The sequence below is a fragment of the Ostrinia nubilalis genome, chromosome 4 (assembly GCF_963855985.1).
Source record: "Ostrinia nubilalis chromosome 4, ilOstNubi1.1, whole genome shotgun sequence".
Lineage (NCBI taxonomy): Eukaryota > Metazoa > Arthropoda > Insecta > Lepidoptera > Crambidae > Ostrinia > Ostrinia nubilalis.
Genome location: NC_087091.1, coordinates 10,873,877 through 10,897,942, shown reverse-complemented (window position 1 = coordinate 10,897,942; position 24,066 = coordinate 10,873,877). Strand labels below are relative to the sequence as shown.

The 24,066-nt window shown below is 34.3% G+C and overlaps 2 protein-coding genes across 4 annotated transcripts; both read left to right on the top strand.

The window, feature by feature from the left end:
• Window positions 1-670: 670 nt before the first annotated feature.
• On the top strand, window positions 671-24,066 carry LOC135071079 (ras-related protein Rab-3). 3 transcript variants are annotated; one of them, XM_063964831.1, is made up of 7 exons: window positions 671-757; window positions 960-1,083; window positions 9,718-9,824; window positions 11,019-11,136; window positions 12,817-12,935; window positions 15,618-15,789; window positions 21,166-24,066. In XM_063964831.1, exons 2-7 carry the CDS (start codon window positions 1,066-1,068, stop codon window positions 21,310-21,312), a joined length of 681 nt encoding a protein of 226 aa, XP_063820901.1. In that variant the 5' UTR covers window positions 671-757; window positions 960-1,065; the 3' UTR covers window positions 21,313-24,066. The 3 variants fall into 3 exon arrangements, with proteins under 3 accessions (XP_063820901.1, XP_063820903.1, XP_063820900.1); XM_063964833.1 differs by lacking the exons at window positions 671-757; window positions 960-1,083 and adding an exon at window positions 7,605-8,103; XM_063964830.1 differs by lacking the exons at window positions 671-757; window positions 960-1,083 and adding an exon at window positions 9,101-9,202.
• Window positions 2,208-7,360, top strand: LOC135071511 (uncharacterized). The gene is made up of 9 exons (XM_063965293.1): window positions 2,208-2,837; window positions 3,120-3,272; window positions 4,140-4,208; window positions 4,334-4,390; window positions 4,468-4,898; window positions 5,084-5,477; window positions 5,633-5,865; window positions 5,955-6,021; window positions 6,195-7,360. Exons 1-9 carry the CDS (start codon window positions 2,558-2,560, stop codon window positions 7,358-7,360), a joined length of 2,850 nt encoding a protein of 949 aa, XP_063821363.1. The 5' UTR covers window positions 2,208-2,557.

Here is a 24,066-nt window from a genome sequence, read left to right as displayed (position 1 = left end):
GGGGGTGCGGAGCGATTGTGTAAGGTTGTTCATGGATGGTTCATGTTTACCTAAATTCGAAATTTTGACCATTCCATGAAGACCGAAAAGTGACCGGTCGTATAAAACCGTTTCATGGATTTGCGTTTTATTATCAAAAAAACATTTGCTAAAACTCATTGTCTTTAACAAATAATAAATCAAATTCATGTTTAAATGCAGTTTATGACATAATTTTTAAATTGTCACTATTAATATTTTTACTGAATAACCTGTAAAAGTTAATTCTACAATTTCTGAAAAATCACCTAAAAGTAACCTTTTCATTAGTGTAACCAATGCAGTTCAAAAGTAACCTAAAAGGTTACAAAAGTAACCTTCTGGCAACACTGATTATTTGCTCCATGCGTATGACAGTTTAACGCAAGTTTGTAACAAACAAAAAACAAACTTGATACTTCATCTTTGAAACATAGCGCAAAATGCAAACTTGCTTCAAAATTAAAAAAGCCTTGAAACATCATACCTAAATCAAAAAGCTTACAGCAATATTGCCACAAACTTGATTTGTCATATTTGACGTGACAATCTAATTTCAAATAAAAATCATGTTTGCAGCAAGTTCGCTTGCTATCTGGGCATTTATTAGCTGTTGCCATTAAAATTAACAATAGTCCTTTAATAACAAAACACAACATTTATTGGGTCGTCAAAATTGACCATACGTTTCGAAGCTTTCAAAAAAGACTGAAATAAGTAATCTCGATCTTCATTGAAGGTACAGGTATTGTCCAAAGGAACTCTTATGCCCGTTTTCTCTATCAATCCCTAATTTTTAAGTGACCCCTATGAAATCAAAATTCCTGTTATGTGTTACCATAGGGGTCACTTAAATTAGGGATTGAAGATGAAAACTGGCATTATACAGACGTGTAAGACATGTAAAAAGACTGAAATATACGACTTCATTGAATCCACAGGAGCAAACGATTGAACGGTCGGAAGCTGGTTGCATGTACTTGTAATTGGGTCACCGGGGTCAAGGCTCTTAACACAGCCCGAGTAATTCCAAGCCAACATTGTACAATGCAATATTTGTGTCAAGTGAGTCAATAATTCATATGTTACACATTAAAATGTAGAACAATAGAGCATCCGTGCTTAGATTAGATACAGAGAGAGTATTATTTTTAGTTAATCAAGCAAAAAGGCTTGATAGAACTCAAATTCAACTTACATTTCGTATAAGGCCAATGTCAATTTAAAAAAAAATATAACAAAATAATACTGCTTATGCTCGAAACTGCTGAATCGTTTTTGATGAATTTTGGTACCGATACATAGATGAACCTCAGGCAAAGGGGAGACTACTTTTGTCACAAAGGGTTAACTTAAAAAAAATAAACAGTGTCATTACAGATATAATGACACTAAATGGGAAAAAAATACGAAATATTTTAAAATAATAATTATTTTTCAAACATGGTATTTAACCCTCATATCAATGGAAATCAAACCCTCTAATAGGTTTAATCAAGTTTTAAACTTTCATTTTGAAATCTGCTGCAGATAATTTCAATGGTCAGATTTATCTTTTTGTATCATTTTTATTTCTATTATTCGAATCGAATTGTAACACTCAGTACCTTTTCATTAATACTGCTAAGCGAGGCAAAGAAAAATCGCCTTTTCAACAAACCTAAGTATTTTCCCCCGACAATGATAAAAGAGATAAACCTAATAGCTGTCGACTTTGAAGATGGTCGTATCCAAAAATAGCCTTCAATGTTATATATTTTATATTACTTATATGAAATAAATATAACAAATACCCTTCCAAATTTCAGATTTTCATCGTCGCTACTTGAAACCAATCTGCGTACAAGTTGACTTATTTGTTGATATTGTACAGTTAGGAAGGATTACATTGAAAATAGTTTCATTATAGAGTCAATTTTACAGCATAAGTAAATAGTTTTTCCAAATCTTTTAGTGAAACGCAATATATTTCTTAATTTTAATCAAGAAAAAAGCTAAAGTGATATTCTTTCACAAAGATTACAGCCAGATTTATCGCCGCCCAAGTTTGACAGGTTGCGTGGGAAATGCGCGCGCAACGTTCCGCCATCTTGAATTTTTCTCCCATCCCCATTTCACTGAGAGGGAGCTCCACGGCTGGTAATCATAGAACAAAAAATGTTGTCCTTATAAAATACCTATATAATCTGTGGGAGCAATCCATTAACTGACATACTGCACCCCCCTCGCTTCACCCCTCGCCCTTCATCTTTTGACCACAGATTGTTCTGACGTGAAGTTGACACTGACAGTGAGTGACTGACAGTTCGACATTACAGTTTTGCTTGCGCGCGTTGAACGTTGTATGTTCCCCGCTGTAAATCTGTAATAATTATCTTCTATCGATAATTTGCGAAAAAGGACGTTTTTATTTAGTGCTAATTTACGCAAGGACGTTTAAATTATTAGTGCTAAGTTACGACAGGACGTTTTATAGTGATAGTGTACAATATGGATGTTTTAGTGCGATAGTTACGACAGGACGTTTTCTTTGGTTAAAATGTATTTCAAGTGTTGTATAACAAATTGTGGTAGTAAACGAAAGGACGTTAAACTCCACAAGTTTCCTACTGATGAAGATCAGAAGAACAAGTGGCTCGACTGTATAAACAGCGATAGTTTGAAGTCAGTTAACGTCGACAAATTGCTTGTTTGCCACAAGCATTTTGAAAAAAGATTTCATACAACTAAATCTGGAATTAAGAAATCTGCCTATCCAACCCTTTTTACTGTCAAGGAAATTGAGGATGGCATTCCATCAAAGTCATTCTTTGATAAAGGTAACTAGCACTATAAATACTACCACAGAATAAGTACTACTAAGGCTGAGTTGCACCACCAAACTTTGACCGTAACTATAACGTTTTTTGTATGGATTTTCAGCGATTTTTGATGTTTGTCAAAGTAAAAGTAAGATGGTGCAACCCAGCCTAAGACTATAAAATAACTCCAGTTACTTTGTTCACATTATTCTTTTAGCAGTTTATTAAGAACAAGTATTTGCAAGGTTAAAAAGTACTTATGTTTAGTTAAAGTAAATATTTTTCGGTTGTTTTTTTCAGATAATAAACATGTTGATCACACTTATACACGTAAAAGGCACTTTGATCATTCATACTGCAAAACACAAAAATATGTGTTTACTGATTTAACCAATATGCCATCAACATCCACTAGTACAATTGAATATGAGGGGAATATGGAGATACTGGCTGGTAATTTTTTATGTTATGTAGTTTAATATATTATGATCAAAAATTAAAAATACCCTACAGATAAGTAAATACAGTGTCTGAGGAAGTAGTGATCAAACTGGAAGGGTGTGATATATGGACAATAAAATTTTATAGATGAAAATACTTTAATCAGGGATTTTGCACAATTTATTTTTTTATCATCTTGTCAAATAAAGTATGAAAACAGAATGAATTTGTCCCTTATTTCAACAATAGCATCGGAAGTAATAGACATCTTACTAATATTATAAATGCGAAAGTTTGTATGGATAACTGTTACTTTTTCACCCAAAAACTACTGAACGGATTTTTTTGAAACTTTCTAGTATGATTGTTTATAACCTATAGAATAACATATAGGTTGTAATTTATGACAATCTGTGACATCCTAAATTTCACGGTGAAGTTGTGGGCAAAAGCTTGTAGAGTAATTTTTTTGCTCTCATTTTATATTATAGAATTATAGAATAGCTTAAATACTATGTAATACAATGCAAATTAAACATACTTTAATAACCTGAGGTGGAATTGTGTAAAGCAATCATTATCATTAATTGACAGTTCATAACATATGATTATGCTGTCAAATGCTTTGTTTAACTGACTTAATCATACGTTATGAACTGTTTAATGATTACGATTGCTGTACACAATTCCACCTCTGGTTTTTATATTTTAAAATAACTGGAAAATATGTGAAAAAAGAACAGGAATTCATGCCTTAAAGTTTGATCATTACTTCCCTCAACACACTGTATATTTTATAAAGCTAGTTAATCAATTTAAATTTATGTATTTTTAAACATTTTAATAACAAACAAATAAATTTAAAATTTGTGTTCACAGATTTAACCAATATGCCATCAACATCCACTAGTACACTTGAATATGAGGGACATATGGACATAACTGCTGGTAATTTATTATGTTCTATCATAATTAGAAAATAAATTATATTATCTACAAGTAAAAATGAATTAAATAAAGTGAAGTGAATTTATTATTTACTCTAATATTAATTGTATATAATATATTTTCAGATACTATGGTTGCTTCATCCTCTTCTGTTGCAAATAATGAGCCTGCATCTGCGAATAGTGAGTTTTTCGACTGAAAAACCCTCTTAAATTAATTTAGTTTTAATTAAAATTTTAAATGATTTTTTTTTGTTTAGGTATTCTGATATCACCACCCAGAAAGAAGAGGCTTATTCGTAATTTTGAGCAGCTTACACCAAAATGCAAGCAATTATATAAAATATTTAAAAAATCAAAGAGACAACTGAATTATAATGTCCGGGCCAAGAGAGCATTGGCTTTTTCGAAGAAAAATAATTTTGAAGAAATGACCAAAAATATGAATCCGATAGCAAAAAAAATGTTTGCTATGCAAATAAATATTTGCACTAAAGCAAAAAAAGGGCGAAGATTTAAATTGGAAGAGAAATTGATTGCTCTATCTATTTATAAACAGAGCCCCAAAGCCTACAGATTTCTCCAAAAAATTTTTATTCTGCCATCTAACACCACGCTGAAGAAATTAATAGCTGGGCTAGATATAAAGACAGGCATAAACAAGCAATTGTTTGCAGTAATTAAAGATGAGGTATGTAAATGCTAATTGTTTCTGTTTTTTTTTTTTGGATTATCACTCGCTCATCGCGAAATCTCAGAAAGGTGCTTACTAAGAAGGGATTTTACAAAATTCAACCCCTTAGGGGGTAAAACAGAATCCATATTACAGTCATAAATTATTTATCCGATTTCATATTTTTTACATTGTTGTTTCAGGTCAGTTGCTGGGAAGAAAAAAAAAAGTATTGCACCATTATGTTTGACGAAATGGCTCTTGAACCGGCTCTTTTTTATTCAAACAAGAATGACAATATCTCAGGATTCGTCGAGCTCAACAAAAAAATTAATAACCTGGCAGACCATGCTCTCGTATTTATGGCTAGAGGTGCCGTCTGCAAATGGCAACAGCCTGTGGCGTTTTATTTTACAGAAGGAGCAGTTTCATCACAAAATTTACAAATAATTTTGAAGGAAATTGTAAATGCCGTTGTCGAAACTGGCCTCCTCCCCATTGCCCTTGTGAGTGACCAAGGGTCTTCGTTTCAATCGGCATTAAAAACCCTGCAGGAAAATACCAGAGGTGAACAAATACGTGCTGGTATAGAGACAGGTCAGCATCTAGTCAATTGATTTTAATATATAATTCATTTACACACAGTAAATAAAGACTTATTTATTATACACAAACAAACAAAGTTTTTCTCTTTATAATATTAGTGTAGATGACAATAAAAAAGAGAATAAATTATTGTCCTTTATTTACAGATGATACTATTAATATTTCTGGTGCTTCACTAAGTGTCATTTTCGATCCACCACATTTGATAAAAGGGCTACGTAATAATTTTATAACGAAAAATATAAAAATGAATGGAAAAATATCAAAGTGGCAAGACATAGTCGACGTATACCAGACCGACTGCAAACACACTCAAAGTCGCTTACTACACAAAATAAACGACGAACACGTCATTCCCGAAAAAGTGAAAAAAATGAAGGTAAGGAAAGAAAATCACTTCTTTACTCAGTTCTTTGTTTTCAGCATTGAATAAACCATACTTAATGTACTTTTTTTTTAATTTTACAGGTGAAAAACTGCGTTCGGGTTCTATCGAAAACTATGGCGGCTGCCTTGTCGTATACAGCTGAATTCTGTAAGTAATATTCATACAATATTGAATAATAACAATTCGCATAATGTTTGCCTATTAGGAATGAAAGTCACAATAGTTGCAGCAACGTCAATTAATATTATTTTTGAATTAACACCGTGTTTGTGCCTGGTGCCTTTAGTATTTATATTGATTGTCCAAATTATTTTTTTCAGCTCACTACTCGGATGGCAGACCTGTCAGTGATACGCTGCAAAATACTGCGGACACAGTAGCATTCTTCGACAATCTTTTTGACAGTGTTAATGGCTCTACTTTAGCACATAAAAATAACAAAGGAAAACCTCTAAGAAAAGCAGTAACTGCGAACTCCCCGAACCATGGTTTCTGGCAAGACGCCATTAATAAAATAAAAACAATTAAATTTGTTGATGGGAGTAGCGAAAAGTCAGTGCCTACTTTAAAAAACTGGGTAACAACTTTAAAGAGTTACCAGAGGGTGTGGCATGTATTGAACAATAATAATATTAAAGTTATGCGCCCTCGCTACTTCAACTCAGACCCCATAGAAAACTTTTTTGGTCGGGTGAGGGCGTATAATTTTAGGAACAATGATCCGACTTGCCACACCTTCACTAGTACATTTAGATCTTTATTAATAACGGGATTTATGAAATTCCACAATCAAACTTATAATTGTGAGGATGATGCTTGCAGCCAGTTAATTAAAGTACAGTCATTATTTGTAAAACGCACTGAGGACAGATGCAACACATCCAATATTGATTCAAATATTCATGAAAATATTGTATGTGTTGAGGATCTGTCTTCAGAAAATATTCGCGTACAAGCGGCTCGTGAAAGATTGAATGTACACTCGAGGGCATATACTGCTGGATGGGTAGTTAAAAAAATTATCAATAAAATAAAATGTAAAGAATGTGAGACCCATCTATGTACAAATGAGGATAACGATGTGCATAGATGGATCTCACACAGAGAATTTCAAAATATAAAAAAAAGAAAGCTGATCTATCCATCGGAATATGCCGTGAGGCACTTTGGTTATGTAATTCAGGAATCAAATGGATACTTGGAATGTAATGGCCAAGAAGAAAATATTTCAACTAAAATTAAAAATCATATATTAGCCAAGTATCCATTTGATTTCCTGAAATGTAACGATCACAAAGCTCTTGTACTAGAATATTTTATTCAATTGTCTATTAAATTATGTATTTACAACTGGTGTAACATCATCAATAGGATTTTGAAAGGTACTGACATCATCAGGCTAGAGAAAAGAACTCTGCCACCAATGCAGAAAAAAGTGTTAAATAAATATAAAAAGAAATTAAAAAATAAATCATTTAATAAATAAAAAATTGTCTTTTATTTATTTTTTTCACAAACTTATTAATTTATCTAATTTTGACTACAAGGGGTAGGAACCCAGTTAATATAGGCAGTAAAACGGAAATTCCTTTGCCATGAATTAAAAAAAAAAAAGTTCACCTTGATTGCGATTAAAAAAAAAAAACCTGTCATATTCTATTTTGCTCATAGAACAAATCGAATGTACCATAGATGTCCATCTGAGTATCTCTACTTAATCTGTGGGGAGCTCGCAGGAGGTAACAGCTGTGAGCGCGAAACATCACTCACTCTTTTATCTGTCCCTATAGTTATTTTTTTTATTACTGAATATTTAGGCCAAAGGAATACGCACATACGGATTACTCAAATTAGAAGTCGTGGCTGTACCAGTGAATACTAAATAGCAGCGAGTGATAGTGAGTTACGAAATAACTACCAAGTTATCGATTTTCTGTTCGAAATTGCGAAAGCATCGGTGCTTAGTTCGACGCTGTGTTCGATGGAGCTGGTTTTGTAAGGTTTCAAAAAGTGGTATAGGTGTTGTGAGGTCTGCAAAACAGCTACAAGAAATCGATAAACGCGTAAAACTCTGTCAGTTGGCCTCTCGTTGCGTGGTGTGAATGTGAAAGAGATAGCCATAGGTGGTGTTCTCTACTGTTACACAGCTCAAACGATTTTCAGTGATAAAAAATAAATAGTGATACTAACGTCCCGTTTTTGATCTGCTACATAGAAGACTGAAAAAAGGTAAATATATTTCAAGGACTAAAACCTTCTTAGATCTAATGCTCGTAAATCCTGGAATCGGGATCTTTGATTGGTGCTATAAATAGATAGACATCAATAAACCTTATGGCTATGTATTGGTGTGGGTATTGCATTTTGAAAAAGGTTTTGCTGCATTATAAATCTGTTTGTTATTATTTATTTATTATCATTATAGTAATCAAACTTATTACTCAAACAATTAAAAATGGTTTTGGTAGAGTTGTGTGATAGTACTTATTATAAAAGGTACTTAGTAAAAACCTAATTCCCAGTGGGGCACTAGACGACATTTAACGACTTGTTAAGCTATTGTTAACAGCTCATCAAGCAATCGCGGCAGCAATGATACGTTAACAATGCTTTAACCTCAGATTCTATGATCTGAGGCTTTAACAAACCATTAATTTCTGTCGTCTAACCCAGCGAACTACTTAGTAAGTGACGTTTTGATTTCCACTCTGATTTAAAAAGGTAAAATAATGTACCAAATGTCTGGTACAATTTACAAGAGAAATAAAATAAAGAACAAGAATGTGTGAATGATTATACTTACGCATAAAAATAATTTAAAATTTATTTACGAGTAGGTAAGAGTAGGAGCACATTATATTATTATCACTCTTATGAGTATCAACAAAAGATACAATCAAAATAATTTAGTAATAAAAATAATGTGTGTAGGATGTGGTGATAATATATTATGGAAAATTATCTGGAATTCATTTTGCTTTGGTCCCATGTAAAGAATATAAAAAAACACGATGATGAACTGGTCTTTGTAGTCCTGAAAATAAGAGTGAATTTCTTTTGTCCTTTGAGAGATAAGGAGCGTGGCTAATAACATGCGCCACGAGTTTTTCTCAACGCATTTTAAATTGTAAAGTAAGAGCCGTAGGGTCTAAGTTGCCTTTGTAACTGGGAATATAATGCTTTTGAAGCGTACTTTGTGATATTTTCCGTAGTCAAACATAGCGAATTGAAAAGGTGGTCGTGTTAATAATGTTTGTTTGAGCGTGTATTTGTTTACGTGATGAAAAATAACGAACCTGCGCTTAACAACAATGAAGAGCACACAGAGGTAGTTACAGTAAAAATATTAACGTTAACGCTAGTGAAATAACGCAAAAATAAATAAGTAAACGACAATAACTATTACTGAAAACTGACAAAAGAAATTTTAAAAATATATTTTGCTGTCAATAAAAATGTTAAATTAATTCAGCAGTAGATTTATGAGTAATTTCAAAGCAAATCATCTCCAGGTCTTTTTAACTTTCTCTACAATACATAACTAATATTATATTACCTTAAAATATATGGCTAGCATGTCAATAAAATGCGCTACATTTTATATTTTCTTGAAAAAGGAAGAATATCTTCTAATTTTGGAAATGTAATTTTTAAATATCAAATAAGTATACTGAGCAGAGTTTTATTTTAATTAGGTACTTACAAGTTAAAACACGTCCCCATAAAGTAGGTTTCATTTGAGTTGATATCTGATTATAGTCACCAATATTCTAGAATCTTCTTCAATACGAGTATAAGTGTACAAATTGACTTCAGTAAGAAGTAATACTTGAATCATTCCAGATGGCTGGTGGCGGCGATCCAAAATGGCAAAAGGATGCGGCGGACCAAAACTTCGACTACATGTTCAAGCTCCTCATTATAGGAAACAGTTCTGTAGGAAAGACTAGGTGAGTTCCCATTTATTTTCACTTTACAGATGATATTAATAAACTAGCTAAATACTGTATTAATAATAATTGTAATAAATATTATTTATTTATTTGTTTACTGTGTGTGACTGTGGCATCTTATGTCGTTGTAATAGATGACATTGTGCAACAAAAAACAAATACCAAGTGTAATGCTGTCAACTGTATGAGTTATGAGGAGGTCAGACGTGGCTCCAAATGGTTCGTGTATATTACACACGGTGCTGCTCGTCAGTTCTGTTACTTGAACTTGGCTTGACACTCTACCTCGTGTCTTGATGTACAATAAACATTGAAAGTAAATCAGAGACGTCATAAAAGCTCGGTTTAACTAAAATTATAATATCTATTTCTTTCTTTATCTCATCACAACGATATTGAGTTAAACTGAAAGTGACAAAGCATTCATTAAAATATCGCTATTGCTTTTATGTTCGGGTGGATAAAAGGGGAATGCAAATACATCGTCAATATATCCATCACTCAGCATCATTAATACTTAATTGTATAACATAGCTCTCAACGCCCTTAATATGTATTTGCATTATATCCAAGGGGTGGATGGTACTGTGGGTGGATATTGCGTTGTCATTCTTCCGTCGCAAAATTTATGTAAACCGAACGCGATTATACCTAATATAAAAAAAAAAACATTTAGATATAAATTGTAATTTGAAATGAACGCATACGTAACATACATACTGCATTTTGAACCTAAAACTGGTAACATAAGAGCTATTTTAGGAACCAGTGTCTTCAAAACACATATTAGACAGGCATTCACGTTTCGCCTTGTAAAAACTTTGAAATTACTTTCTCGTAAAGCTGGTACAAGTAAAGTACTTAAAGATTTCCACATTGCTCCTCAAAAAGCTTTCAAAATTTCCGTCCGCGTTTTTCTTTGTAGGTACTTTTTGAAATATGGCTTTTACTTTCTTATAAAAGATCTAAAAAAAAAAAACGATTTTAGAGAGAAAATTAAATTACAAACACACTCATTTTCTTTTTCTTCAATTTATAATAACACACGCACATAGTGGGCACGCAGAGTCCTGAGGTATTTTTAAATAGGAATATCTCCGCTCCCACAATTTCTTTGAAGCAGGATTCCTTATAAGAAATGTTATATTCTTCCGAACTGTTTCATATAATGGCATCTTTCATCTCTTTCAGTTTCCTTTTCCGATACGCGGACGACTCGTTCACGTCGGCCTTCGTCTCCACCGTGGGTATCGACTTCAAGGTGAAGACAGTCTTTCGTCACGACAAACGCGTGAAGCTTCAGATATGGGTATGAACTTTTCTATTATACTTAATTTAAATGTATGTTGTTTCCAGTAGTTTAAGAAAATGTATGTAGGACACATCAGAACCCTATAGTGCTGATGTTCAAAGGAATTAACCCTTAACCACTGACCTGTCATTTTGTTACACTAACACTGACGTACGTACGGCATACGTACGTAACTTTGAAGACCTCCTGATGTATCAATAGAGAGTAACTTTGGTGAAATTTGAATTTAAATTATTTACACATGTTTATATTAAACAGAGATAGAAAAAAAAAACATAGTAACATTAATAGAATAGTATGATATTGGTGAAATCCTCCAGATGTAATAAAAGTTAGACAGGCATTTAAAAAAAAAATCAACACAAAAGTATTCGATAACACGTGCTACCCATCTATTTTCTCCCGTCGCACACGCATCTCTGGCCACTAGGATACTACCAAAAAGGACACGCAGAAATTCCCGCACAATATGAAGTTTTGAACGAAAAACCGTTTGACCGACGTACCACGTACGTACGTCAGTGGTTAAGGGTTAAAGAGGACTCGTGATGCTTGTCGTTTCTCATATACCTAATTAGAACGTGTTTCTGATACTTTTAGGCTGAGTTGCACTACCCAACTTTAACGGCAACTATGACGATAACCGGTGCTTTTTGTATGTAGTTTAACAGATTTTTGACGTTTGTCGAAGTTAAAGTAAGATGGTGCAACCCAGCCTTAGAGTGCTACAACACCGCATCTTGACACCACTCAATAGCCAGAATGCGTTTCAGTTTGACGGTTATTATTGTCAAGCAGAGCTTCTGAGTACGGGATGCTCTTAAGGCTGATTCTGTAACAGAATCAAATTGTCTGCAGCACATCTCTACCTATCGCATTATCGCAGCGTTGTGATGCTATGCATTTTGCTTAGAGAATTAATAAATGGTTCACACAATCAGTTACTGAAATGAAGTTGATCTTATTGCTAGAATTCTTTGCAATCGGAAAGGAAGATGGCGGAAAATATTTAATCGCAAAGCAATAACTTACATAGGCCACATCGGTAAATGCCTGAAGTTCTTCCAATTTCCTATGCAACTAGTTTAGTAGAGCAAGGACTTAGCCAGCTTGGTTGGAAATGAGATAAGTTTTCCCTAGGTCGCCGATAACAATGTCATTTATAGTCTGTAACGTTATTTACGCTTTTTATGTCACGGGAAAGTTTTGGCGTCACATAAATTAGATTAGTTATTGGTTTTCCGCCATTCTAGCTTGAGATTTTCCTTGAAAAGCTAAACTGCACATAAAGAACCGTGACTATTACAAGAAGACCAGAGAGTATAGTGGTTGAAATGAAGGAATGATGGTTCTAGTTAGTGTGACAAGGCTATTTAGGGAGATTACAGAAGGAAGAAATAAAAGTAATATTGATGTCATTATTACTGATAGATCTGTAGGTTTGCTTTACTCTTAGGAAAATCGTCATAACGTCTTGCAATATTTCGTACCTTTAATTTTTTATCACTTTCTTACAAAACGCGTTTGATTTCGGTGTGCCTACCGGTGTGATTTCTATGTGGTTCCAGTCACATCACTGTGCTTTAGTATCCATCTAGATTTGAGCGTATTTTAAGACCTTATTATAAGGCAATAAGACTGAAGCTTGATAATTTGTAATACCAACTGATATTCCAGGATACCGCCGGCCAGGAGCGCTACCGGACCATCACAACTGCTTACTATCGGGGGGCGATGGGCTTCATCTTAATGTACGACATCACCAACGAGGAAAGCTTCAACAGTGTCCAGGATTGGTGAGTTTTTTTTTAAGAATATTAGTAATTTGTACCTACTTATTACACAAACTCACCACTATGCTAAATATGCTTGCGTTACGAGTGGGCCACCACATCAGTCAAGCAACGATGGGGTTCGAACTAGCCAGCGTTCCTCAGATCTCGAGTCGGCCAGTCCGACATTTTCACCGTTCCGCTTCAAGATAGTAGTAATACTACACATAAATTGATTCGCTATATTCGTTCTTTAGTAGAAACATCTCTGTGATTAAGACGTAAAAAGAACAACTCGAATAAGAAGAAGACCATGAATAGATTTATGTACTAGACACAAAAAACGATGAACATAATACAGACAACAGCATGTTCTTTCGTGCCAAAAAGGCCAGCTTACGATAAATCAAATCCCGACAGACAGAATTTAGGGCTCACAAAATACCTAAAAAGAAATCAATTTATTATAATTTCTGTCTGTTTAGAAATAGGAAATCAAATCAAATCTTTCTTTATTTGCGTAATTTTTCGTATTTCTTGGTAAATGATGCTTTGAAAAATGGCATTCTGTACATTTCTTAGTAAATACTTAACTATGACGATAATAGATGTTGAATGTCTTATTAAAATTTAGGAGCACTAGAATTTAATAGTTTGATGTTTTTTTTAATTTATACAAAAATGGGATATCTTCGTGAATTGGAAACAAGTTTGAAGCAAAAGGAATCACAGGCATATTATTATCTAGTGAAACAACTCCAGAAGAGACAATAAGTTTTCCCGATTTAGGCGTGTGGGAAACTTTTGATGGCTACAGGCCCATTAAATGGACTATTCTAGGAACTCTAGTAACTATACTCAACATCAAATAAACCGCACCTTCCGCGACGCGAACTTTAACGATTTTCTTCTGACACAATCATGGTGCCCCAACAATATTGGTGTTATGAAAGCCCAATAAATATCCTTAAAGAAAAACATATTTAATTTCTTAATAAATGATTAACATATACCATAAATGTGACTTGAAAAAATACCTCACTTTGGGCCCACTATGGGATCAATTAGACCAATTTTTATGGTTATAAAACCAAATAATGATCTCACGTGTCCTCTTTAACAGATGGATAGCGATTAATCGCAACTTAACAGTTTTATAGCCATAAAAGTTGGCTTTAGCGTAACTACCTATTTTTTGAAGAAGTGACTCTGGATCCTTCTAAAGACACATTTTTGGGGTAAAAACCTTTCCTTTAATGAAATGAAGGTTAGAACTAGGCTTTTAAATGGTGCCAATATTGGTGGGAAGTGGGGATGCATACGTTTGAAAATGCTTGTCGCGGGAGGTGCGATTTATTTGATGTCGAGTGTAGAAACACCAGTAGAATTGCAGAGTGCTGATAGAATTAAGATTTAGAGAAAAAGAAGATAGTGATGAGAGATAGACCGTGTATTTTTAGAGAGAGATGTGAAGTGACAGATATAAATAAACAGTATAAAAGTCACATTCAAAATATAGCTATCAAAATATAGAATGTATGTACAGCCAGTTCTGGTTACCAAAAAACTAGAACTATGGACTCAGTAAGGAATCGGAAAAATACATCCCCAAAAATATTGTTCTGGCTATAAAAATACCGAAATTTAGTGTCAGTATTTGGGCAGTAATAATAACACCAAATTATGAGATATCCTCGGTCGTTCTGATATTGAGCTCCCGCGGTGCGAGCAGCATTTTAAGTAGGACCAGGTTCGCTCCTGTCTTATGCCTGAAGTTACAGCCAAGTTTGGTGAGCCTATTAATCTAACCAACTCTCGGCGGGTCAGTGGAGCATACCAATTAGTAATGGGGGAGTTTTTTTTTACCTCGTAGGGCAAATAAAAGTAGTATAGGATAGGTAACAAACGGCGGCGGTACAATTATGCAACGCGAAAGTTTAAAATTAATGAATAGGTACTCAAAATATAAACAAGGTTATTTGTAAAACAATAGCAACCTCGCATGACTAGATAGCTGACATCCTGACATCATGAACAACAATCACATAAAATTGACATTGTGATTACAATTAATTGCTCTGTAAAATGTTTTTATGAAAACATACTTATACGAATAACTAAACAATAATAAAATGATTAATGTAGAAATTAGACAATAATTCATTCATGAATTACACCCGTATTCAGAAACGATGCTTGCTTAAGTGAAGCAACAAATCGAACGCACAGCGTTGAATAGAGCTCTGTAATTGGTTCGTGTGTGACCCTGTGCGTCCACGCGCACTGTGAGACCTCATAGTAATGTCTGTGAATACGGGCGTTAGTCACTTTAGCCTTATTTCTGTAGTAGGTAATACCTAGGTATATTTTTCCCTGTGCAGTTTATCTTTGTTACAAATAAGGGAGAAGCCACACGGTGCGGACTGGTCGCGGCGCGGCGCCAGAGCGACGTCGCTGCGGCGTCGTGAATATAAAAATCAATGATATGCCAAACGGTGCGTTTCGACGCCGCACCGCAAGCACACAGCACTTCAACTGAGCGGGACGATGCCGTATTGCAGCGCCGCATATACCACATTTGTGTACAGCGATGCGGCAAAATGTTTGCGGTGCGGCTGCGGCGCCGCACCGCACCGTGTGGCTTTTCTCTATGAAAATCATGCGTCATAAACCTACCTGAATATTTAAAATTACCTCTATTTCCAGGGTGACACAGATCAAGACGTACTCCTGGGACAACGCGCAGGTGATCCTGGTGGGCAACAAGTGTGACATGGAGGAGGAACGCGTGGTCAGCCAAGAGCGCGGGAGGCAGCTGGCTGAGCAACTTGGAGTCGAGTTCTATGAGACCAGCGCTAAAGAGAACATCAATGTTAAGGTAAGTTGCAGCAAATTATCATTACCATCTTCAGGTCATTTCTTTAGGCTCCACTTCAAGAACACGACCCTCTTTAATTTACCTAGGAAAATGTACGCCAGCCCATTTGGGGAGGAGAGTTGTTAGCATTTGTCCCTAAGTCTAGCTAGGGACTGGAATTCGCTGCCTGCTGCTGTCTTTCCCGGACATTATAATTCGAGAGTGAACAGGCACTTACAGGGTAGATATGTACCATCCTAGACTGCATCTCAGTTAACACCAGGTGCGATTGCGGCCAAATATCTGCCTTGTCATGCATAAAAAAATTCATCATCATCTTCGGATCATTTAGCATCCACTGCAAGAGTACGACCCTCTCTAATTTCTAATTTGGTGGGCAGGCCTCCCACTAGGTGGAACGACAATCAGGTGAAGATTGCGGGAAGTGCCTAGATGTGAGCGCAGGATCGGTCTTTGTGGAAATCCTTGGGGGAAGACTTGTCCAGCTGTGGACGTCATTGGGCTCTAATTTACCAAGGAAAATATGTATACAGCCAGACTGGTTGGGGAGAACTGGTGTTCGCCTCGTGACGTGTCTCTGTCGCCTTTTAGGACCACGAGAAGAGTGGAAGTTGCCTATTCTATTGCGTCTGTAGCATTTGGCCACAATATTTTTTCCGCAAAACCTACCCACCATATCAGAAGTAAGCCCAATGCAAGTGTTATAAAAGTAGCACAGGATTTTCCAAAATGTAACACCCGTATTCACAAACGATGCTTACTTAAGTGAAGCAGAAAATCGAACGCATAGCGTTGAATAGAGCTCTGTGATTGGTTCGTATGTCACCCTGTGCATCCACGCGCACTGTCGACCTCATAGTAATGTTTGTGAATACGGGTGTAATAATCGAGAATGTAAATGCTGGCCACATTAAAAAAATCGTATCCTTCTCTAAGGTTATCTCGATACATTTAGCTATTTTTTCAGCGTAAGTGGTTCAAGTAACTTAGAAGTGAAAACTTGCAGAGTTGTTAGTGGTTTGGTTTTAATATTAAGAGCCATTTTACATTTTCGTGCAAATTTCTAAGATTTTGGAAGCATGAATTACTATCTTAAGCAACACCCAGAGATTATTTAATTACTGCGAAAGATAGTTCAATCCTTGTTGTTGACCAATAATGTAACGGATTAACTAAAACTCTTTTGATTAATTCTCAGTGCCCCATCTCCCACAACCATTTTACGGAAAAATTGCCGCAGACTCAATTTCAAAGTCCTGTATCTATTATTTATGCTCGTATAATAAGCTTAAAAATATATAGAAATCATCGGACATATATTCTTGTAGTCCAATAATCAAACGGATTCTTGAATTTCATTACCATTATTGAGTAAAATCTAAAAATATTTTGGCAAATTTTTAAGATTTACGTCACATTTTGATCGTGATTTTTGGTTTTAATACACAGCAATAACAGCAATAAAAGTATCCCAAAATAAAGAATATTCATTGGAGAATTGATTTCCACAGTTATTGTTTAAATATTAGTAACTACTTTGTCAAAATATTGATGTGAATATCAGTATAAATTACAATGCGGAAGCCGACATTGATTAGTACGGCGCGAGCGCCCGTCAAGGCAGGACCTGTGTCATTTTTCCCGCCATGACGTTTACGTGTGTTCGTGTCATGAAGCGGAGATTTATACGGCGACCAAATACTTTTGATACTATGCCGGGAGGTCCGTTTTGAGTCGGCCGTTTGGTGGTTCGAAACGGACTAATATGCCGAGAGGTCCCGGGTTCGATTCCCGGCCGAGCAGAAATTGAAATGATGAAATTTAATTTCTTTGACGGGACTGGGAGTAACTATGTATTTATGTATGAATTTAATTTAATAAATAAATTATAAAAAAGGTTGTAAGTACATAGTATATCCATTAAGCTAGCACCCTTAACACAAGTATATTAGTTGCTTATTTTGGGACTTGATGGCATTGTGAAATTGTCCAAAGATTTATTTATTTATCCGCTTTGAGTTTTGTTTCGTGAAGAAGAAAAAGAACCGTTTTGTTTCGAGAGGGAAGTTTTGTTGTTAAATCAATAGTAATAAAAGAGGAAAGATTTGATTATTTGTTTGTTTGAAGGCAATAGGCTCCGAAAAGAAATTCTTTCACTAAATGTTTCCTATGTTGGCTATAAAATATTTTCAAAAACTTTACTCCAAAATCTTCGATAATTGGTCGTTTAATAAATAAATTAGATAACATATTAATATTTTTTTATTGTTTCCAGTACGATTTCAGTACTAGTTTTTAGAAATTCTATGATTTAACTAAAGTGTTATTTTATGCATAATTTATTAACTTCTAAAATATATTCCCTATTGATAGATGACGTGCTTCGTATTTGGTTAAAAAGGTGTAGAATGTTATTTTGAAGATAACTTGCTTCCATAGAGATATAGAAAGATGCTAAGTAATGCGCTGAGTTCGATACTCAGTGTCAAAGAAATCAAAATATGTGCTCATTATCCACTGCGGTGTCAGTATTCAACGTTCGAATAATCTTTAGTAGTATGCAAGCAATGTAAACTGTTTACATTATAACGTCGCTGCTGTCATCATTGCTATCACAAGCAATATGTTCTGTTTTTGGGCATATTGTTGCGACACCGGCTCCGCCCCCTTATCACATTTCCCTTTAGTTTCTGTGATCTGTGCTTGCTTCGAAGTTGATATCAATTAAATATTCCTTAGTGCTTTTGATTTAAATTATTTTTTTTATTTTGACACGTGTTTGTAAAATCAAGAAATAGTCAATAATACAACAAATGAAAACGAAACATTGCATTGCAAATTGCAATGTTTCAATATTGATGAGGAGATTCCATTGGAAAGTCTGTATTCATTCCTAGGATTCCCCTAACACCATCAAATTCAAGAGAATTCTAGAGAGTGCAGTTTCCCATCTCATGCTTAGGGCCGCCACGGTTTAAAATAGCGTGGTTGCATAGAGCCTGCAACGGGCAACCGCGTGCGCTGCTCATACTAATTTTCGATACAAAAACAAGTGTTGGCTCACGAGTTTTAGCGGAGTTCCATGTGGTAGCGGGAGTAGACTTAAGGGAAATCTATGCTTCTCCGACGGCCAGTTGTAAGTTGTATGCTCGAGAGTGTGCACACAATAGCCTGGTGATTTTAGCACCCGAAGGAAATGTTTCAATTTTGTTGTAGAAAGATATCATAATTTTGTAAGTATTCAGATATTTAAACATACCTAATAATTTGTAGGTTTTATATTAAAAAATATTATCATATAACAAAATTAATAATTTCTTAGAATAATTTAGTTTTATCAGAACCAGTTTCCACTTCTTCGCGGAAAAAGTCGCGGGCAAAAAGCTAGTATGGAATATGTAGTATTGCCCGCGGCTTTACTCGCGTGAAATTTAGTTTGCTACAGATCGTCATAAATATATTGTTATTCTGGTCGACGCCAGGGATGGATGAGCATCGCTGTCGCTGGCGACAGGGTCTTCTGGTTAAGGGTTCATGACGTAGTTCTCAGGCAAAATGAAATCCACTCATAGAAATTAATAAACTTAGTGTATATGTTACGGTCAAAGTGATAAATGTGAAAATTATGAATAATCGCCGGTTATTATGAATAATTACCGCATGATTTGGTAAATGTAATTAATATGAGGTCATTTATGTGTGTATAAAACTAAATAGGCGGCTTAGGGGTGGCCCAAGGGCCACCCCCGCCGCACCTTAACCTATTTTTCACTTTAAATCAAAACATTGTGTTATAGGCATCATGGAAAAGTAATATTATGCAAGAAACATTCCAAACTTATTATGCCTAATTATATTAATATATGATATCAAAACGTTCAAAAGTTTGGCTGTACACGAGCACGTACACAAGATGTTGTTCTCTTTTATGAAATTTGTTAGTACTAAGGTTGAATTATCAAATAATCACTGTTAAATGTGATTAATTTATCACTTTTACCGCGACTGTCGGTAATTATTCATAATAACCGGTTATTATTAATAATTTTCAATTTATCACATTAACCGTAACATATACACGAGAATAATTACACACAGCACTAGAGTCGTATCGGAACTGAGTGAACCAACGGTCTTGCGATAGGAACGTCCGACCCGAGTGATAGTTGAACACAAACTGCCTAGTACTGCTGTACTGTACTGTAAAGCTTCATCAAAATTTGTTCAGTAGTTTTTGCGTGAAAGAGTAACAAACATCGAAACATCCATACAAACTTTCGTATTTATAATATTAGTAAGACTTGTAAGAAGAAAGATAGTAAGATGAATTTATTTTAGTTATTTGTTAAATAATAATAATATTTATTTATTTCTTAGCTCTGTCTGATAATGGATCTGGAGGAGTTGCAATGGCCACCTCCATTGCAACTCCATAACAAAACAATAGAACCCTATGGAGTTTGGGCTTGTGTAATTCGCCTTGACGAATACTTCGTCTAGGTAAATGATATCCAGGGTCCGATGATGGAGCTGCAAGGGGGCAGATTTTTTTTCACTATGTGACTGTCTTTATTTTGTACTTAATATAATATATTTTACATATTATACCTATTCGTGTTTCATTATTAATCGAAATAAGTATAAAAATCTTTAAAAGACTAAATAAACTCTATTAAAATTTTAAATTAATTTATCATGTTTTAATACCTTATTCTACCTTAAAATTAATAACTTATATCAAGTCTTAATACGGTCACGGCTCAAGATTTTTTTGTCCATTTCGGCGTTCTTTTTACTCTTTTGTCGTTGCGTTGACAGTTTGTAGCTAAATTCGCGCGGAATATTTTTGTGAAATGGCTCTTAATATAGAACTAAGAAATAACAACATTATGCCACGCAAGAAACAAGTTTTATTCCATATTTCTGGGAAACATCAACATAAAAGTAATCAAAAGATAATATTAGTCGCAAAACTTTAACAAATTATTCAAGAGATATGCGCGACGTGAAAAGATTTGATAAAAATAAAACTAAAGCTCAATCCCAGAAAACTTTTTATGTTGTGAATGTTATGATTATAATCAAACACTATGTTATTTTGTGTACAAATAAAAATAGACTTTCATCATCAACTTTGTTAAAAGTCTCGAAGTTCGGTATAATAGATTAGAAGACCTTTAGTTTTGGTTTAGGAATTCGAATTTTGTATTTAAATTTTATTTTTAAGAAAAAACCGGCTAACGGTAGTTTGTGGATTCAAGCTGTAGTTCATGTCCCTACGTTATAAGACTATAGTCGAAGACGACCATAATCTTGCCTATCTTCTGTTAGATTTTTTACTGGTCTTTCTTGACGTTTGGTTATATTTCTTTACAGGCTGTATTCGAGCGGCTGGTGGACATCATTTGCGACAAGATGTCAGAAAGTCTGGACTCCGAACCAGCAATGCTGGCAGGTGGAGCGCGCGGGCAACGCCTTACAGAGCAGCCGCAAGGCAACAGCAGCCCTAACTGCAACTGTTAATAAGGTTCAAATTTCCCTGACAAGAAAACGGTCTTTTAATATTTATTTCCTTACTAATTTATTTTTCTGAAAATTTTCGACGACGATTTTGAACTCTCTTTTTTAACGGAATGGGACTGAACTGCATTTTTGTTACTTAGCAATAAGTTTGTACGTTTTCAAGTATTACCTACACTTGCTTTATAGAGATACCTAAGCGTAGACTCAATTACCTATAATTTTGATGTTCCTTGACTTGGATATTATTCCTGATGCAGTTCAGAGAAATTTATTTAATCATTAGTGTTTATAGTTTACTAAACTAAAAAATAACGGTATAGTTATTTATGTTAATCGTTACGATGTCAAGCATAAAATAATTTAAGAAAAAATTGAACGTTGTTAAACTTGTGTAACAATAAATGGAAATTATGTATTAGTACTATTCTATATAGGTGTTAGATAGCTATGTCTATGTATATTGCGAGCTGGAGTAGGGATCTGATATGTACTTCTAATAGTTGTTAATATTTTTATCTTTATTATAACGTATGATGAGATCATGGTTTTGTTTCGTTTGCTTACAGTTTCATTACGGCTCTTTTTTTTCAATATTTATTAGAGTCATAATTAGTATATTTTGAAGACAACGATTTAATTTAAATTAGTTACATGTAGAAATTCTAGCGTCTAGTTTCTTTGGATTCTTCATTGTTTTAATATTATTTCCATGCATTTTCTTATCGATTGGTCTTTTCCAATGTTTTTATCTCCATTGCGATTCGGACCAATATTAGTCTCCGCAATAACCAATTTCATGGCGCAAATAGTAAATACATAACGTTTAGCAATTTACTGGTTTTCTTCTTCATTTAATTGGCATTATTATTCGACTCTCGATTAGTATTATGACGATTTGCTTCTTAAATAAGGTAGTTGATCGATTGTTATACTTTGGCGTATTCTATGTGTACCTTGGAGTTATTAACGTTATATTCAGTGTTTGTAAAATTGCATGCATTGGTAAGTACCTACCTATATTAACGCTTAACGACTTGGCCTGCAAACTAATGTTCTAACGGGTACAGTAAATGACCCGAAATGTTTGTAAATACGTTTACGTGTGTATAAAATTAAATAAACAATTGTATAGTATTATATCTACCTACATATAAATCAGTTTGTATTCTTGTTACCTACTACGCTATGTTAAATCTAACGATAGGTGTTGTCTAACCGCAGTCGTTAGGATAAGTAAAATTATACTATTGTAACTAAAATTTAATTTGAGCATCATCTCAGTACGTATTATTGAGTAAAATTATATTCTACGTGTACCCTGTATGGGATCACTAGATCTATTATCTGTAGAAGACATAGACAATACAATTTATATCAAATTCTGTTGAGACATGAGCACATTATTTTTTTAGGAACTAATTATTAGGAAAATTAGTTAAGACATGTGTTGGCATCTTACGGATGGGACATTCAAAATAAATACGTACGCTCTCATAATTATATTGTCATTCTCACGTCTTTTGTGATGTCGCTTCATATAGATATTTACAAGTACCTAAAGAAGTTAACAAGTTTATGAAGAATACTTATGACGCCAAATTTATAAATACAGAATATAAAGATTATTGAATATACTAACTAAATATTTAAAATATTGGCATTATGGATATGTAGCCGAATTTAATTCTGTTTGTATGCTATGAAATGTTGAGCCGGTTTAAATTTAAAGTTTTGGTACTTCAAGATATGAGTCGTTGGACTTCTTTAAATGTCAATTTGACGAAATCAATTAAATAGCGTGGACACAACGTCACCAGGAAGGGAATGATGACGATCTTATAATCATTAAATCAGCCCTATTTATTTCAGGATTTCCTCCTGCAGCTCCGAAATAACTCGAGTCTAAAACTTGACACTTGTAAAAATCTAACTAAAAAGGCCTATATTTGTCTCATGATTATCACAAAGAGACACTTAGGCTGGGTTACACCACCTAACTTTGACCGTAACTATGAAGATAACCAAAGTTTTTTGTATGGATTCTAACAGAGTTTTGACGTTACCACTACTTACTTTAACTTTGACAAACGTCAAAAATCTATCAAATTCCGTACCATGAACACCGGTTTTCGTTAAAGTTACGTTTAAGGTTAGATGGTGCAACTCAGCTTTAGCAAAACATTGTGTTGGTGTGTGTGATTTCTTGCCAGTATTAATAAATGTTAGTTTAAGTGAGATTAAACATACTTACCAATATCTAAAAAGCACATAATTATTATTCAACAGTCAAAATACCAAAAGATGCTTCAGGTGGGATAAAGTAAGTGCTGAAAAAACAATAGAAAAACAAGCATTACTTTATTAATGATATAAGATCGTGGGCTCCGTCTAATATAAAATCTATACAGAAGTTGTAATATAGCGTATTAGCAGTGTTTGTGGGTCCCATAGAAGGGCATGAAAGAAGCATATCGTAGTGACGGGCTTTAGGTAGAGTGTTGTTTAGCAAAACATAGAATCTACACAATTGTAATTTTTAAACTTTCAATTGTTTTCCATTTCTGTTCCAACATTTGCCGCACTAGGCAAACGTTTGGCAAGCTTTGGCTCACTAAAAGCGGAATTTGTAATCCATTAGCTGTCCTTCATGGATATATTGTATGTTATTTGTATATTTGTTGTGTGTTAAAATAAAGGAATTATTTAAAGTACACCCATGTAAAAGATTCACGAATATATATTATAACATATTAA